General features: G+C 38.7%; 1 protein-coding gene across 1 annotated transcript in view; it reads right to left on the bottom strand.

Moving 5' to 3' along the window:
* LOC148042269 (serine/threonine-protein kinase MRCK gamma-like) overlaps positions 1-12,883 on the bottom strand; it is a 38,364-nt gene extending 25,481 nt beyond the window's left edge. The window contains exon 1 of the mRNA XM_087703067.1: positions 12,718-12,883. Coding sequence (XP_087559193.1) covers positions 12,718-12,883 — 166 coding nt within the window. The remainder of the gene's footprint in view (positions 1-12,717) is intronic.
* Between the last annotated feature and the right edge of the window lie 5,936 nt (positions 12,884-18,819).

The raw sequence follows: 18,819 nt of genomic DNA, 5'->3' as shown, positions 1-18,819 counted from the left end.
GGTATTGGACTAGATGACCTACAAGATCCCTTCCAATTCTGTTAAACTAATCTAAATACAGAGATTCTCTTGTATCAAGGTAGATTCCTGTTTAAATCAAGAGAAACATGAGGACTAGAAGCTTTCTCAGAAAGAGACACTTCAGAAGGGTAGGACAGCAACTACAGGAGACCTTCTCCGACCTCTCAAGCTGACCCACTCACTTTCTGACTAACCTTCTAAGGTGTTTAAGGTGTTGGGGAATCCCTTGTCCAGGTTTAAACCTAGATTCACACAGCATTCTTGTCCAGCCTCGTCTTTGCCGGTTGTGTGAACCAGACCCGCAATGTCAAATAAGACAATCTGGTTTCAAAGCAAAAACAAAAGGCATTTTGGCATTTGAATCCGGGCTTTGGGGGATTATCTTGAATCAAAAGACGCAAGGGCAGGGGTCTCCAAACTTGGGAACTTTTAAGACTTGTGGACTTCAACTCACAAGTCTTCAAGTTCCCAAGTTTGGACATCCCTGCACAAGGTATTTTCCCCACATCAAATGTGTGAAGCCAAATATCTGAGATGGGCAGGTGTGTGAGGAGATGAGATCCCTCCTGGTGCATAAAGTGAATTCCAGATGTGGGGGGCATGGGGGGGCAGGAAGTAGTACACCCACCGTTTTCGTTCCAAAGAGAAGCAGGAAATCACCCCACTCTCTTGACCTGCTTGTAGGCAGGCTGTGGGTGCCCTCCCAGCGGCTGATGGAGCCTTTCCATGGGGCAGGGCCTCTGTGGCACTACTCAGATGAACAGAGCTGGAAGGGACCTTGGAGGTCACCTAGTCCAACCCCCACCCAACCAGGAGACCCTACACTCTTTCTGACAGAGGACAGTCCAGTCTCTTCTTGAAAGCCTCCAGGGATGAAGATCCCACAACTTCTGCTCCATGGGTTGATTGTTCTCCCTGTCAGGAAATTCCTCCTTATTTCCAGGTTGAACCTCTCCTTGGTCAGTTTCCATCTGTTGTTCCTTGTCTGGCCTTCGGGGGCTTTGGGAAATAGCTTGACCCCCTAACTCCTCTCTGTGGCAGCCCCTCAAATATTGGAAGATGCTCTCCTGTCTCCCCTGGTCCTTCTCTTCCCTAGACTGGCCAGGCCCAGTTCCTGCAACCGTTCATCGGATGTTTGAGCCTCCAATCCCCTCATCACCCTGGTTGCTCTTCTCTATGGCATTCCTACCCCTCAGATAAAGATCCAACAGGTTCCCACCCACCCCAATGAAACAATGCCTTCAGATGTTTTTTCTTTTGCACACTAGGCTGAATCACAGATTGATTGGGGAGTCTGTCTGTCTATTTTCTTTCTATGGATCTATCTGTTATCATCTCTATCCATCCATCCATCCTTATTCTCTCTATCTCTTTATTCATCTGTTATCATCTTTCCATCTGTCTGCCTATCATCTTATTCTCCCTCTTTATCTACCTGTTATCATCTCTATCCACCCACCCACCCACTCATCCATCCATCCATCCATCCATCCATCCATCCATCGATCATCTATCATTATCATCATATTCTATTCTATTCTAATTCTATTCCATATTCCTATTCTATTCTATATTTTCTTCTCTTTTCTTTATTCTATTCTAATTCTATTCCATATTTCTATTCTATTCTAATTCTATTCCATATTCCTATTCTATTCTATATTTTCTTTTCTTTTCTTTATTCTATTCTATTCTAACCAACTGTATTATATTCTAACCAACTATATTCTATTATAACCAACTGTATTCTATTATAGCCAACTATAGTCTATTATAACCAACTGTATTCTATTATAGCCAACTATATTCTATTATAACCAACTGTATTATATTATAACCAACTATATTCTATTATAACCAACTGTATTATATTATAAACAACTATATTCTATTATAACCAACTGTATTATATTATAAACAACTATATTCTATTCTAACCAACTGTATTATATTATAGCCAACTATATTCTATTCTAACCAACTGTATTATATTATAAACAACTATATTCTATTATAACCAACTGTATTATATTATAAACAACTATATTCTATTCTAACCAACTGTATTATATTATAGCCAACTATATTCTATTCTAACCAACTGTATTATATTATAAACAACTATATTCTATTATAACCAACTGTATTATATTATAAACAACTATATTCTATTATAACCAACTGTATTATATTATAGCCAACTATATTCTATTCAAACCAACTGTATTATATTATAAACAACTATATTCTATTATAACCAACTGTATTATATTATAAACAACTATATTCTATTATAACCAACTGTATTATATTATAGCCAACTATATTCTATTATAACCAACTGTATTATATTATAGCCAACTATATTCTATTATAACCAACTGTATTATATTATAAACAACTATATTCTATTATAACCAACTGTATTATATTATAGCCAACTATATTCTATTATAACCAACTGTATTATATTATAACCAACTATATTCTATTATAACCAACTGTATTATATTATAAACAACTATATTCTATTATAACCAACTGTATTCTATTATAGCCAACTATATTCTATTATAACCAACTGTATTATATTATAACCAACTGTATTCTATTATAGCCAACTATATTCTATTATAACCAACTGTATTATATTATAGCCAACTATATTCTATTCTAACCAACTGTATTATATTATAAACAACTATATTCTATTATAACCAACTGTATTATATTATAAACAACTATATTCTATTATAACCAACTGTATTCTATTATAGCCAACTATATTCTATTATAACCAACTGTATTATATTATAAACAACTATATTCTATTATAACCAACTGTATTCTATTATAGCCAACTATATTCTATTATAACCAACTGTATTCTATTATAGCCAACTATATTCTATTATAACCAACTGTATTATATTATAAACAACTATATTCTATTATAACCAACTGTATTATATTATAAACAACTATATTCTATTATAACCAACTGTATTATATTATAAACAACTATATTCTATTATAACCAACTGTATTCTATTATAGCCAACTATATTCTATTATAACCAACTGTATTCTATTATAGCCAACTATATTCTATTATAACCAACTATTTTATATTATAGCCAACTAAAGGCAACCAACTTTTGATCCTGTCTTTCTCATCTCAGACAAACATGGAGATATGACAAGTCAACCATCGGGGGAATCTTGGCTTAGGAGTGGCATGAGGAATTTAGCTTTGTTGCATGCCCAGCTGAATCACAGACCTCTTACACCCAGGGTGGCAAAGCAAAGGCTGGCCTTGATTTATGGATCCTTGCTTGTTTGCAAGCCAAAAGCCAGGATTCACGAGCTTGTGGGGAGGAAGCTTAAATAGACCATTGTTGGCTTGTTCATTTGTTTTACGGCAGTAGAATTAAACGCAAAGCTACTTCTAGCACGAGGCATGTGGGGGACCAGCTGGTGCAATACTTAAGGTAGTAAACAAGGAGCAGGGAAATCCCCTTTCAGCTGGGCTTTGAGACGGCCTACCTCGCAGGGATGTTGTTCTTGGCAGGAAAAGATTTGGACAGCGGCCTTGAGTTCTTTTGAGCCCAGAAACCGTACAAAATGAAATCATTTTCTCCAAGCGGCATAGAAATTGAACCGATGCTGGTGATTAGATCAGGGGTGTCCAATCTTAAGCCCTGTGGAGTTGAAGTTGAATTCTGGGAGTTGAAGTCCACATGTCTTAAAGTGGCCAAGGTTGGCCACCCCGGGGTTAATAATGACCCCTCAGTTGCCCTGTTGGCATCTGCTCAGCCTCCCACGCAGGAGCTGGAATTGCCACCGGGCAGCTACCAAAGGGAACCCAACCACAGATGCTCCCCGAAGAGAACCGGAGAAGCAAGGAAGAGTCAATCAATGCAGGCTTAACTCAGGCTTGGCTCTTCGACTGAGCCACACAGTGGTTTGTTTGTGGGAACTCGGCAACTGCTGTTTGCTAGCCTCAGCTTCCCGCTCAGGGTGATTCATAGCCCCAATGGACTGTGGTTTCTTCAGCAAACACGTTTGAAATCTTCTTTACACCTTTTTTTCCCTTGGATGCTCATCCTGCCTGGCATCTGCTGGGAATTTACCATAGCCTCGAGATGGGAAAGTGCTTAGGGCAATGTTTCTCAACCATAGCCACCTCAGAAGTGTGGCTTTCGGCTCCCAGAATTCCCCAGTCATCTCAATTTAAGATATAGGGACTTCAACTCCCAGAATTCCCCACTCAGCATGCTTCTAGATTCATGGACTTCAACTCCCAGAATTGTCCAGTCATTGTACTTTAAGAAATACGGACTTCAACTCCCAGAATTCCCCAGTCAACGTGCTTTAAGAAATATGGACTTCAACTCCCAGAATTCCCTAGTGGTTGTGCTTTAAGAAATATGGACTTCAACTGCCAGAGTTTACAATTATCGTGCTTTAAAATATATGGACTTCAACTCCCAGAATACAACTGATTGGAGAATTCTGGGTGTTGAAGTCCACCCATCTTAAAGTTGCAAAGATCGAACAACACTATTCCAGAAGGCACAAGTCTATAAAACACACAGAGATCTTTCCTTTTTTAAAATTTTCCTGCAGCATAAGGGAGGGGGGTGGTTCAACACTCTTTCACAACTCCAGAAGCACCAAGAGGACACTGAAATAGGATAGGGTCTCTTGCTTGAGCAGGAGGCTGGACTAGAAGGCCTCCAAGGTCCCTTTCCAGGTCTATTCTGATTATCTTGGGAGGGGCTCTCTCTCTCTCTCTCTCTCTTTTTCTTCCACCCCCTCTCTATTTACCTATCATCTCTCCCCCCCCTCTCTCCTCCCTCCCTTCCTTGGCTAATTACTTCTGGATTACACTGAAGCTCCATCTGCTCACACCTCTCGTGAGCAAGGCTTGGCCAGCAAGCACCCAATGACATCAATGAAATGAGATGGGTGATCCATGGGTGTGTATTGTGGGGTGAGCAGCATCCGCCAGGCTCCAATTTTTCGTTTAGGGCCTGCCAGGATTCAGTTCTCCCTTCTGTGATACACAACCCACAATTCTGAGATTTCCCTTCCTACAAAAAGGCAGTCCTGGGGATTGTGCGAATGCAGGCCGAGAAAGTGGGTGCAGAGATAAGGATTAGGCCAATGGGGTTTTGGGTAGCCAAGATTGGCATCTGGGCAGTGTTTCCTACGCAGATTCCACCTGTTTTCGTCCTCCCAAGCCAGCCTGATAATTCTGCGTGAGTCAGAAAGTGTCCTTGTTTTTGGAAACAAGAAAGAAAGAAAGAAAGAAAGAAAGAAAGAAAGAAAGGAAGGAAGGAAGGAAGGAAGGAAGAAAGAAAGAAAGAAAGAAAGAAAGAAAGAGGGGGCTTAGCAGTGAGAAGATGGACTTTCAGGCACTTCCTGAATGACCATCTATACCGGAGTCTTTTTTGGAGGATTCTTTTGAATCTAAGCTGTCCCGAAGAGACAGTGACGTGGGAGGAACTCCACGGTCCCAGAGGTACCCGCAAAATCTCTGGGAACCTAAGGAAAGCCTTCCTAATCCAGTGGCTTCCGGATCGGCTAAACAATGCCGACTGTAACTGCGAAGACCCAGAGAGAGAGCAGAATATGAGCAGGTCGTTTGATGTGAGTTTTAAATCCTTTTTTTTGTTGGAAAGAGAGCACCCTAAATTTGGAAACTTAGTTTAAAATAAGGCTGAGAAGTGAGAAAAGCGGCGGAGATAAATGTTTGCCATTTGGAAGTTTATTTTTCTGTTCCTTTTTTCTAATTCCTAAGCCGGGCTGGACTTTCCTGTAATTTGAATCGGCTTTTTGCATTCCTTCTCTTTGTTGTCGACACCTTTAACTTTGAATTTATTGGGGCACTAAATCTTAAACTTAAAGTGCTTTGAAGATTGGTTTTTTTTTCTTTGGCTTGCTTTTCTTCGTTGCCTTTTAGCCCTTTTGAGGTTTGTCTTTTTTTTTTACAATTAGTAATTAACAAACGGAATGGACTAAAACAAGCTGTAAATTACAAACTACAAGCCAACACTGCCATCTTGTGGACTTGGACTTTGTTATTAAAATCCCCCCTGTAATGTACTTGATTTACGTGTTTACGCAGCTGGCAAACTGAGATAAAACAGCAAAGCTGACCGTGACCTTGAAGAGACTCTTATCTTAGGGGGGGGGAAAAAGAGTCCGGGAAAAATCATTTGTTTTAGCTTGTTGGCATCCTTTCATCTCCCAACACCATTCTCATATTACCGGCTGTGGAGATATCAACACCAAGTTTTTCTTTTTTGATCATCACCATCGACCTTTTGATCTTTTACATATTTTTTTTTTCTCTTCTCTGTTTTGATTTTTTTTTAACCTCTGGATCACCTCTTGACTATCTACATTTTTTCTGCTTCTTTCTTTTCTCACTTGTAACTGAAGCACCCCTTCTCACCTTTTTGGAGGGGGGGTATCTTCCTTTTTTTTTTATTACTATTTCATACTCTCTTACTTATATATATATATTTTATTGCACTCTACTGCATTTCATCCTTGAAACAAAAAAAAAAACCTTCCTCTTCTTTCCTTCCTTTTCTTTCCCTTCTCTCTTTTCCTTCCTTTTTTCCCTCCCCCCTTTTCTTATTTCCCCTCTCCCTCCTCTGTGTACTTTACGTACTTAATCCACTATACTTATAACCCTCTACCCTCTAATACTAATTGGCTATGAGTAGAAAAGCAGTTGCCCCTGGCTTTACATCAACCCCTGCCCCCTCACCTGCGGGAGGCCAGAGGACAACACAGATGACGTCTCATCAGGAAAAAGAGAAGGAAGCCAACTTTGAAACACTTATACAAATGATGCAGAAAATGCAAGCAGGAAACGATACCCTTGTAAAAAAAATGGAGGCAATGGAACAACAAAATCTAAGTATTGTACAAAAGGTTGATAATATGGAAGGAAAAGTAGAAAGTATACACAACTGGATGCTGAAATATGAAAATAGGATTCAAAAAATTGAAAATAAGATTCAAGAAGGAGAGAAGAAAACTGAAAAGCTAGAGATTAGACTAAGTGATGTAGAAAGAGAGAGCAGTGGAATATTAAGATGGGAGATGGACAGGTCTGAATTTTTTTTAAGATTCCAAAACATAGAAGAAGAAAAAGGAGAGGACTTAGTCCAGATAATTTCAAATATTTTGATAGATGTTCTGGGGATGTCCCAGGACCAAATAAAAGAAACAATTGATGAGACTTTTAGAGTATACACAAGGTATGCAATGAGAAATGCTCTTCCAAGGGAAGTGCATGTAAGATTTACTAAGAAAACAATTAAATCACAAATCCTACAGAAAATGAGAGACAGAAAATTAGAATATAAAGGAAAGGAGATTGTAGTACTTAAACAAATCCCAAGAGAGGTGAGAGAGAGGAGAAGAGAATATCAATTTCTGACCAAAGTATTGATAAAAAAAGGTGTTAACTACAGATGGCTCATACCGGAAGGTTTATTATGTACTTGGCAAGGACAAAGACACAGGATAGATACAATTGAGAAGGCAGAAGCTTTCTACGAAGAATACTTCAGAGAAACGGCGGAGAAAGCTGGGAAAGACGATGCAGTGATACAAATACTGGAACCACCTGTAACCGCGACCGAAAAAATAGAAGGAGCAGTAGGTGGAAGTGAGAAAGAAGGGGAGATAGGGAATGGGAGCTGCAAAGAAAAACGAGAACCTAGATCCACTAGAGCAATAAACCCTGTATATAAAGTATAAACATGGAAGAAAGAAAAATGATTACAATTAACATTAATGGACTCAATTCGGTAGCTAAAAGGAAGAAAGTATTTCATAAATTAGAGAAGTTACAACGACATAATTTGTCTGCAAGAAGTACATATCCAAAAGAAATATGAACATTTATTAACTCAACCAAAGCTTGGGAAAATGTTTTCATCATTGGCAAATTGTAAGAAAAGAGGAGTGGTCTTCTATATTAAAGGCAACATCCCAACAAAAGTAGTATACGCAGAGGAAGAGGGAAGAATTTTGATGGTGGAAATTATGGACACCAAAAAGACACTCCTAATTGGAATCTACGCCCCTAATGAAAAACAAGATGAATTCTACAAAAAACTACACAAAAAAGTTTTGGAACTAGACTATGCTGATATTTGTATGATGGGAGACTTTAATGGCATTGTGAATCCAAATATGGACTATAAAACACATAAAACAAAAAAATTAAACAGGAAGCCTCTGCCAAAATCTTTTTTCAGGATGACAGATGAACTAAATTTAAAAGATATATGGAGAGAAAGAAACGTTAAAAAAGAACAATATACCTTCTACTCAAATAGACATTCTTCACTCTCCAGAATAGATATGATATGGGTTTCAGCGGACCTGAGCTCCAACATAAAAGAAATTGAGATCGAAGCTAGCACCTGGGCGGACCATAATCCAATTTTAATTAAATGGAAAGGACAAAGGGTAAGATCTAGATGGACACTAAATAACACTATATTGAAAGAAAAAGAGTTTGTACAAAAAATGGAAAAAGAGTTAGTCCTTTTTTTAAAAGAAAATAGGAAAGAAGATACGTCGTTGCAGAATCTCTGGGACACAATGAAGGCTGTTATTAGAGGTTTGACAATAGACTACACAAGGAAGAGAAACTCCAAAAAAAGACAAATGCATAAAGCTTTAGACAACGACTATAAAATACTTGAAAGAGATCTACAGAGAGCACCACAAAAAAAAGATGTTAAAATAAAGATGGACATAATTAAACACAAAATGGACTTATTAGAAAAGGAAGAACTGGCACAAAAAATTAGAGGTGCCAAACAGAATTATTTTGAAAATGCGAACAAACCAGGCAGGTGGTTAGCATATAAGATGAAAAAAGAGAGAGAAACAAAGAAAATACTACAACTAAGAGACAAACAAGGAGAAATTCAATATGGAAATACCGAAAAGAAAAAAATTATACATGATTACTACGTTAAACTTTATGAACAAGAGAAGGTGGAGGAGGGACGAGTCAAAAAGTATCTACAAGATGCCAATCTCCCCCAGGTACCAGATGAAACTAGAACAATGTTAGAAAGTAAAATAACAATGATGGAGCTAACAGAGGCACTTAAAAAACAAAATAATGGGAGAGCCCCAGGACCAGATGGTCTACCCGTGGAATTCTACAGAACATTTGAAGAAATATTGACCCTCCCACTCCTACAAGTCATGAATGAAGTGATGACTGAGAACCAAATACCGAAGTCATGGTCAGAAGCGTATATCACATTACTACCCAAGGAAGAGACTGATTTAACACAAATCAAGAATTATAGACCAATCTCTTTATTAAACTCAGACTACAAGCTATTTGCATCTATACTAGCTGAGAGACTTAAAAAATACTTAAATGGCTTCATCCATTCAGATCAAAATGGCTTTTTACCTAAAAGACAAATCAAAGACAATATGAGAATAATTTTGAATACCTTGGAATACTATGAGGCCCACCCAGAAAAACAATTGGCACTGATGTTCCTCGATGCGCAGAAGGCCTTTGATAATGTGAATTGGCAGTTTATGTTTTTGCAACTGGAGCAGATGAACTTTGGCAAGAAATTCACTCAAAGTATACGAACGATATACCAGAAACAAGCAGCAAAGATAATGGTAAATGGAGAACTAACAGAACCGATTGAAATAAAGAGAGGTACAAGACAAGGCTGCCCACTATCTCCGCTACTTTTTGTCCTAACACTAGAGGTCTTAAACAGAAAGATTAGAGAAGAAGAAGAAGAAATAAGAGGAATGAAAATTAAGAGAGAAGAGTATAAACTGCAAGCGTTCGCAGACGACTTAGTTTTCATTCTTGAAGACCCATTAGAAACTGCACCCAAATTGTTAGAAAGAATAGAGGAATATGGAGAAGTAGCAGGCTTGAAAATAAACAAAGATAAAACAAAGATCATGACAAAGAATATCCCAGCTACACAAAAGGATCAGTTGTCAGAAATGTTGCAGATTCAAAACACAAGTAAAATTAAATATTTGGGGATACATTTATCACCTAGATGTAGCACTCTTAAAGAGGATAATTATACCAGATTAAAACGACAAATAGCAATCGATTTGGAGAAATGGGGAAACTTGCATTTATCAATGATGGGAAGAATTTCTACAATTAAAATGAACATTCTACCTAGAATTTTATATCTGTTTCAGACAATCCCAATTAGACTGGGTAAGGATTTTTTTCTAGACTTAAATAAAATAGTTTTGAAATTTATTTGGCAAGGGAAAAAAGCTAGAATAAAGCTTAAATTACTACAAGATGTTAGATCAAGAGGAGGTTTTGGTTTACCCGATTGGGAGCTATACTATCAGGCAGCAAACCTGATGTGGATTAAGGAGTGGATATCATTAAAAAACTCTAGATTATTGAACGTAGAAGGTCATGATTTGCTGTTGGGATGGCATGCCTTCTTATGGTATAAGGGAACTAAACCACATGGTTACTTTAGAAGACATTATATAAGGGAGGCATTGTTGTTAAATTGGGAAAAGATTAAAAAATTACATTATTTAAAAATTCCAGTCTGGACATCAACAATTGAAGCATTCTCGTATCCGATAATACATAAAAAGGAACAAACAGTTAGATATATAGAATTATTGAATGCAGAGGGTGAGCTCAAATCTAGTCAAGAGTTGAAGCAAGAAGGGATGGAAATGAACTGGTATTCATATGTACAGATACAATCTAGATATAATGAAGATAGAAAAACTAAAGGTCTATATAATAAAATGACTGAGCTAGATAAAATTCTAACAGGTACCGATGAAAAAGTAATTAAAAAACTATATGGATATTTATTGGAGTTTAAATTGCATGAAGAACAAGTTAAAGAAACTATGATTGCTTGGGGGAAAAATTTTAAGTATGGGATTGATTTAGAGAATTGGCAGAAATTGTGGTCTCAAAATTACAAAATGACAATGTCTACTGCATATAGAGAAAACTTGTATAAGATGTTTTATAGGTGGCATCTACCCCCGACCAGAATCGCAAGAATGTTTAAGAATAAATCAGAAAAGTGTTGGAAATGTCACCAGATACCTGGCTCATACTACCACATGTGGTGGACTTGCACTGAAGCCAAAAGATACTGGACTAAAATCCACATGTGGTTGGAGAAAATGATACATAAACAAATAGACTTTAAACCAGAGGTCTTTTTATTGGGAATTTTACCAGAAACCTACAATAAAGACTTAAAATATTTGATTGTAAATGTTGTAACAGCAGCCAGAATTGTATTTGCAAAAAACTGGAAAAATGAAACAATACCAAAAGAGGAAGAAATCATTTGAAAAATAATGGACTGTGCCGAAATGAGTAAATTGACATTTGAAATTAGAGAGCAAGAGGATGAACAATTTTATAAGATATGGGACCTGTTTTATCAATGGCTAAGGGAAAAAGAACAAAATTTTGGAAATGAAAAATGATATACTTATGCTTTAATTGGAAAAAGTAAATGATGATATAATTATGCTGTGAAATAATTCAACAATGATATAAGGAAGTACTAATATAAGGTCTGGTGATATAATGTATAAGGTTAAGAATTTATTATAATGATATTTCGCTGCTGATAAGGTAATTCTAGTAGGGGAACAAATGAAAACTGGTATATATAGGCAGCAATGCCTTGTTGAACAATGAAGGAATAAGATCTCTGTTTGAAGGTATGAAATGCAAGGTTAACAATGAATAGAAGTATATTCTCTGGGGGAAAACAATGCTAATGTTAACTGAATATATATGGTAGAAGGAAAATGAGACCTTTAGTTACATTAGAGGAAATATCTGAGATGGTAAACATTATTTGAAGATGTAGATGTTAAAACAACCGTAATCAAACGACATGCTGCATGTGATGATGGTTTTTTTTCTTTTTCTTTTTTTGTTTTTGTTTTTGTTTTTTTTGTTTTTTCCCCTTCCCTTTTTAGACCTTTTTTGTCCTTTTTGGCCTTCCCCCCTCCCCCCACCCTTTTTTTTTCTTTTCCCCTTCTCTTTTTGAACTTTTTTTTTTCTTTTGTCCTTTTTGGCCTCCCCTCCCTTCCCCCACCCTTTTTTTTTCTTCCTCTCTCCCTTGTTTTACTTTGTTGTTTTTTGTTTTTTAAACCCTAGCTTATTGTGGTGCTTATTAAATATACAATAGAGAGATACGGGATGTATAAACTTAGTAGGGATGCACCTGTGATTAAACGACATATTGTATGTGAAGATTGGTTTTCCCTCCCCCCCTTTTTTTCTCTCCATCCTCTCCCTTTCCCATTGTTGTCTATGTAACAAAAAAATAAAAATAATTAAAAAAAGAAAGACAGACAGACAGACAGACAGACAGACAGACAGACAGAAAGAAAGAAAGAAAGAAAGAAAGAAAGAAAGGGGACCTCTTCCAGCCAAGACCCCTCTCCAAAAGCGGGGTGGGCTAAGCTCTCTCCAGTCCTAGCCAAGCCCCCCCACCACCACCACCCTCCCTTAGCCTGGAGGCTCCGAAGCAACCTCTGTCCCAGGCTCGTCCCGCTCAGAGGCTCCTCCGCTGGAGCCTCCGCACTCTGCACGTGCCCAGGAGCCCCCTCCCCATCCAGCCCCCGACTCACCCCACTCCAGAAACTGCTGGACGCTCCTCTCGCGGCGCAGCGGGGCGGCGCTGCATTCCTGGTGGACGCAGAGCAGGAGGTCGAGCAGCCCCTCCAGCCCCGCCGCCCCCTCGCCCCCCAGCAGAGCCCGCAGCCCGGCCGGGCGCCGCTCCAGCGGGCTGCACATGCTGGCTGTCGCGGCCGAGGAGGAGGAGGAGGAGGAGGAGGAGGACGCGGGCGCCGGGCCGGATCCTCCGCGGAGCCCGCAATGGGAGCAGCCTCAGCCCCGCCGCCCCGCCCCGATGAAGTCCACATGTCTTAAAGTGGCCAAGGTCGGCCACCCCGGGGTTAATAATGACCCCTCAGTTGCCCTGTTAGCATCTGCTCAGCCTCCCACGCAGGAGCTGGAATTGCCACCGGGCAGCTACCAAAGGGAACCCAACCACAGATGCTCCCCGAAGAGAACCGGAGAAGCAAGGAAGAGTCAATCAATGCAGGCTTAACTCAGGCTTGGCTCTTCGACTGAGCCACACAGTGGTTTGTTTGTGGGAACTCGGCAACTGCTGTTTGCTAGCCTCAGCTTCCCGCTCAGGGTGATTCATAGCCCCAATGGACTGTGGTTTCTTCAGCAAACACGTTTGAAATCTTCTTTACACCTTTTTTTCCCTTGGATGCTCATCCTGCCTGGCATCTGCTGGGAATTTACCATAGCCTCGAGATGGGAAAGTGCTTAGGGCAATGGTTCTCAACCATAGCCACCTCAGAAGTGTGGCTTTCGGCTCCCAGAATTCCCCAGTCATCTCAATTTAAGATATAGGGACTTCAACTCCCAGAATTCCCCACTCAGCATGCTTCTAGATTCATGGACTTCAACTCCCAGAATTGTCCAGTCATTGTACTTTAAGAAATACGGACTTCAACTCCCAGAATTCCCCAGTCAACGTGCTTTAAGAAATATGGACTTCAACTCCCAGAATTCCCTAGTGGTTGTGCTTTAAGAAATATGGACTTCAACTGCCAGAATTTACAATTATCGTGCTTTAAAATATATGGACTTCAACTCCCAGAATACAACTGATTGGAGAATTCTGGGTGTTGAAGTCCACCCATCTTAAAGTTGCAAAGATCGAACAACACTATTCCAGAAGGCACAAGTCTATAAAACACACAGAGATCTTTCCTTTTTTAAAATTTTCCTGCAGCATAAGGGAGGGGGGTGGTTCAACACTCTTTCACAACTCCAGAAGCACCAAGAGGACACTGAAATAGGATAGGGTCTCTTGCTTGAGCAGGAGGCTGGACTAGAAGGCCTCCAAGGTCCCTTTCCAGGTCTATTCTGATTATCTTGGGAGGGGCTCTCTCTCTCTCTCTCTCTCTTTTTCTTCCACCCCCTCTCTATTTACCTATCATCTCTCCCCCCCCTCTCTCCTCCCTCCCTTCCTTGGCTAATTACTTCTGGATTACACTGAAGCTCCATCTGCTCACACCTCTCGTGAGCAAGGCTTGGCCAGCAAGCACCCAATGACATCAATGAAATGAGATGGGTGATCCATGGGTGTGTATTGTGGGGTGAGCAGCATCCGCCAGGCTCCAATTTTTCGTTTAGGGCCTGCCAGGATTCAGTTCTCCCTTCTGTGATACACAACCCACAATTCTGAGATTTCCCTTCCTACAAAAAGGCAGTCCTGGGGATTGTGCGAATGCAGGCCGAGAAAGTGGGTGCAGAGATAAGGATTAGGCCAATGGGGTTTTGGGTAGCCAAGATTGGCATCTGGGCAGTGTTTCCTACGCAGATTCCACCTGTTTTCGTCCTCCCAAGCCAGCCTGATAATTCTGCGTGAGTCAGAAAGTGTCCTTGTTTTTGGAAACAAGAAAGAAAGAAAGAAAGAAAGAAAGAAAGAAAGAAAGGAAGGAAGGAAGGAAGGAAGGAAGGAAGAAAGAAAGAAAGAAAGAAAGAAAGAAAGAGGGGGCTTAGCAGTGAGAAGATGGACTTTCAGGCACTTCCTGAATGACCATCTATACCGGAGTCTTTTTTGGAGGATTCTTTTGAATCTAAGCTGTCCCGAAGAGACAGTGACGTGGGAGGAACTCCACGGTCCCAGAGGTACCCGCAAAATCTCTGGGAACCTAAGGAAAGCCTTCCTAATCCAGTGGCTTCCGGATCGGCTAAACAATGCCGACTGTAACTGCGAAGACCCAGAGAGAGAGCAGAATATGAGCAGGTCGTTTGATGTGAGTTTTAAATCCTTTTTTTTTGTTGGAAAGAGAGCACCCTAAATTTGGAAACTTAGTTTAAAATAAGGCTGAGAAGTGAGAAAAGCGGCGGAGATAAATGTTTGCCATTTGGAAGTTTATTTTTCTGTTCCTTTTTTCTAATTCCTAAGCCGGGCTGGACTTTCCTGTAATTTGAATCGGCTTTTTGCATTCCTTCTCTTTGTTGTCGACACCTTTAACTTTGAATTTATTGGGGCACTAAATCTTAAACTTAAAGTGCTTTGAAGATTGGTTTTTTTTTTCTTTGGCTTGCTTTTCTTCGTTGCCTTTTAGCCCTTTTGAGGTTTGTCTTTTTTTTTTACAATTAGTAATTAACAAACGGAATGGACTAAAACAAGCTGTAAATTACAAACTACAAGCCAACACTGCCATCTTGTGGACTTGGACTTTGTTATTAAAATCCCCCCTGTAATGTACTTGATTTACGTGTTTACGCAGCTGGCAAACTGAGATAAAACAGCAAAGCTGACCGTGACCTTGAAGAGACTCTTATCTTAGGGGGGGGGAAAAAGAGTCCGGGAAAAATCATTTGTTTTAGCTTGTTGGCATCCTTTCATCTCCCAACACCATTCTCATATTACCGGCTGTGGAGATATCAACACCAAGTTTTTCTTTTTTGATCATCACCATCGACCTTTTGATCTTTTACATATTTTTTTTTCTCTTCTCTGTTTTGATTTTTTTTTAACCTCTGGATCACCTCTTGACTATCTACATTTTTTCTGCTTCTTTCTTTTCTCACTTGTAACTGAAGCACCCCTTCTCCCCTTTTTGGAGGGGGGGTATCTTCCTTTTTTTTTTATTACTATTTCATACTCTCTTACTTATATATATATATATTATTGCACTCTACTGCATTTCATCCTTGAAACAAAAAAAAAAACCTTCCTCTTCTTTCCTTCCTTTTCTTTCCCTTCTCTCTTTTCCTTCCTTTTTTCCCTCCCCCCTTTTCTTATTTCCCCTCTCCCTCCTCTGTGTACTTTACGTACTTAATCCACTATACTTATAACCCTCTACCCTCTAATACTAATTGGCTATGAGTAGAAAAGCAGTTGCCCCTGGCTTTACATCAACCCCTGCCCCCTCACCTGCGGGAGGCCAGAGGACAACACAGATGACGTCTCATCAGGAAAAAGAGAAGGAAGCCAACTTTGAAACACTTATACAAATGATGCAGAAAATGCAAGCAGGAAACGATACCCTTGTAAAAAAAATGGAGGCAATGGAACAACAAAATCTAAGTATTGTACAAAAGGTTGATAATATGGAAGGAAAAGTAGAAAGTATACACAACTGGATGCTGAAATATGAAAATAGGATTCAAAAAATTGAAAATAAGATTCAAGAAGGAGAGAAGAAAACTGAAAAGCTAGAGATTAGACTAAGTGATGTAGAAAGAGAGAGCAGTGGAATATTAAGATGGGAGATGGACAGGTCTGAATTTTTTTTAAGATTCCAAAACATAGAAGAAGAAAAAGGAGAGGACTTAGTCCAGATAATTTCAAATATTTTGATAGATGTTCTGGGGATGTCCCAGGACCAAATAAAAGAAACAATTGATGAGACTTTTAGAGTATACACAAGGTATGCAATGAGAAATGCTCTTCCAAGGGAAGTGCATGTAAGATTTACTAAGAAAACAATTAAATCACAAATCCTACAGAAAATGAGAGACAGAAAATTAGAATATAAAGGAAAGGAGATTGTAGTACTTAAACAAATCCCAAGAGAGGTGAGAGAGAGGAGAAGAGAATATCAATTTCTGACCAAAGTATTGATAAAAAAAGGTGTTAACTACAGATGGCTCATACCGGAAGGTTTATTATGTACTTGGCAAGGACAAAGACACAGGATAGATACAATTGAGAAGGCAGAAGCTTTCTACGAAGAATACTTCAGAGAAACGGCGGAGAAAGCTGGGAAAGACGATGCAGTGATACAAATACTGGAACCACCTGTAACCGCGGCCGAAAAAATAGAAGGAGCAGTAGGTGGAAGTGAGAAAGAAGGGGAGATAGGGAATGGGAGCTGCAAAGAAAAACGAGAACCTAGATCCACTAGAGCAATAAACCCTGTATATAAAGTATAAACATGGAAGAAAGAAAAATGATTACAATTAACATTAATGGACTCAATTCGGTAGCTAAAAGGAAGAAAGTATTTCATAAATTAGAGAAGTTACAACGACATAATTTGTCTGCAAGAAGTACATATCCAAAAGAAATATGAACATTTATTAACTCAACCAAAGCTTGGGAAAATGTTTTCATCATTGGCAAATTGTAAGAAAAGAGGAGTGGTCTTCTATATTAAAGGCAACATCCCAACAAAAGTAGTATACGCAGAGGAAGAGGGAAGAATTTTGATGGTGGAAATTATGGACACCAAAAAGACACTCCTAATTGGAATCTACGCCCCTAATGAAAAACAAGATGAATTCTACAAAAAACTACACAAAAAAGTTTTGGAACTAGACTATGCTGATATTTGTATGATGGGAGACTTTAATGGCATTGTGAATCCAAATATGGACTATAAAACACATAAAACAAAAAAATTAAACAGGAAGCCTCTGCCAAAATCTTTTTTCAGGATGACAGATGAACTAAATTTAAAAGATATATGGAGAGAAAGAAACGTTAAAAAAGAACAATATACCTTCTACTCAAATAGACATTCTTCACTCTCCAGAATAGATATGATATGGGTTTCAGCGGACCTGAGCTCCAACATAAAAGAAATTGAGATCGAAGCTAGCACCTGGGCGGACCATAATCCAATTTTAATTAAATGGAAAGGACAAAGGGTAAGATCTAGATGGACACTAAATAACACTATATTGAAAGAAAAAGAGTTTGTACAAAAAATGGAAAAAGAGTTAGTCCTTTTTTTTAAAGAAAATAGGAAAGAAGATACGTCGTTGCAGAATCTCTGGGACACAATGAAGGCTGTTATTAGAGGTTTGACAATAGACTACACAAGGAAGAGAAACTCCAAAAAAAGACAAATGCATAAAGCTTTAGACAACGACTATAAAATACTTGAAAGAGATCTACAGAGAGCACCACAAAAAAAAGATGTTAAAATAAAGATGGACATAATTAAACACAAAATGGACTTATTAGAAAAGGAAGAACTGGCACAAAAAATTAGAGGTGCCAAACAGAATTATTTTGAAAATGCGAACAAACCAGGCAGGTGGTTAGCATATAAGATGAAAAAAGAGAGAGAAACAAAGAAAATACTACAACTAAGAGACAAACAAGGAGAAATTCAATATGGAAATACCGAAAAGAAAAAAATTATACATGATTACTACGTTAAACTTTATGAACAAGAGAAGGTGGAGGAGGGACGAGTCAAAAAGTATCTACAAGATGCCAATCTCCCCCAGGTACCAGATGAAACTAGAACAATGTTAGAAAGTAAAATAACAATGATGGAGCTAACAGAGGCACTTAAAAAACAAAATAATGGGAGAGCCCCAGGACCAGATGGTCTACCCGTGGAATTCTACAGAACATTTGAAGAAATATTGACCCTCCCACTCCTACAAGTCATGAATGAAGTGATGACTGAGAACCAAATACCGAAGTCATGGTCAGAAGCGTATATCACATTACTACCCAAGGAAGAGACTGATTTAACACAAATCAAGAATTATAGACCAATCTCTTTATTAAACTCAGACTACAAGCTATTTGCATCTATACTAGCTGAGAGACTTAAAAAATACTTAAATGGCTTCATCCATTCAGATCAAAATGGCTTTTTACCTAAAAGACAAATCAAAGACAATATGAGAATAATTTTGAATACCTTGGAATACTATGAGGCCCACCCAGAAAA

The sequence above is a fragment of the Thamnophis sirtalis genome, unplaced genomic scaffold (assembly GCF_051295495.1).
Source record: "Thamnophis sirtalis isolate CommonGarterSnake01/CBP01778 unplaced genomic scaffold, rThaSir2_p1.2 scaffold_19, whole genome shotgun sequence".
Taxonomy (NCBI): domain Eukaryota; kingdom Metazoa; phylum Chordata; class Lepidosauria; order Squamata; family Natricidae; genus Thamnophis; species Thamnophis sirtalis.
The sequence above is the reverse complement of the archived record's forward strand: the minus strand, read 5'-3'. Positions and strand labels throughout refer to the sequence as shown.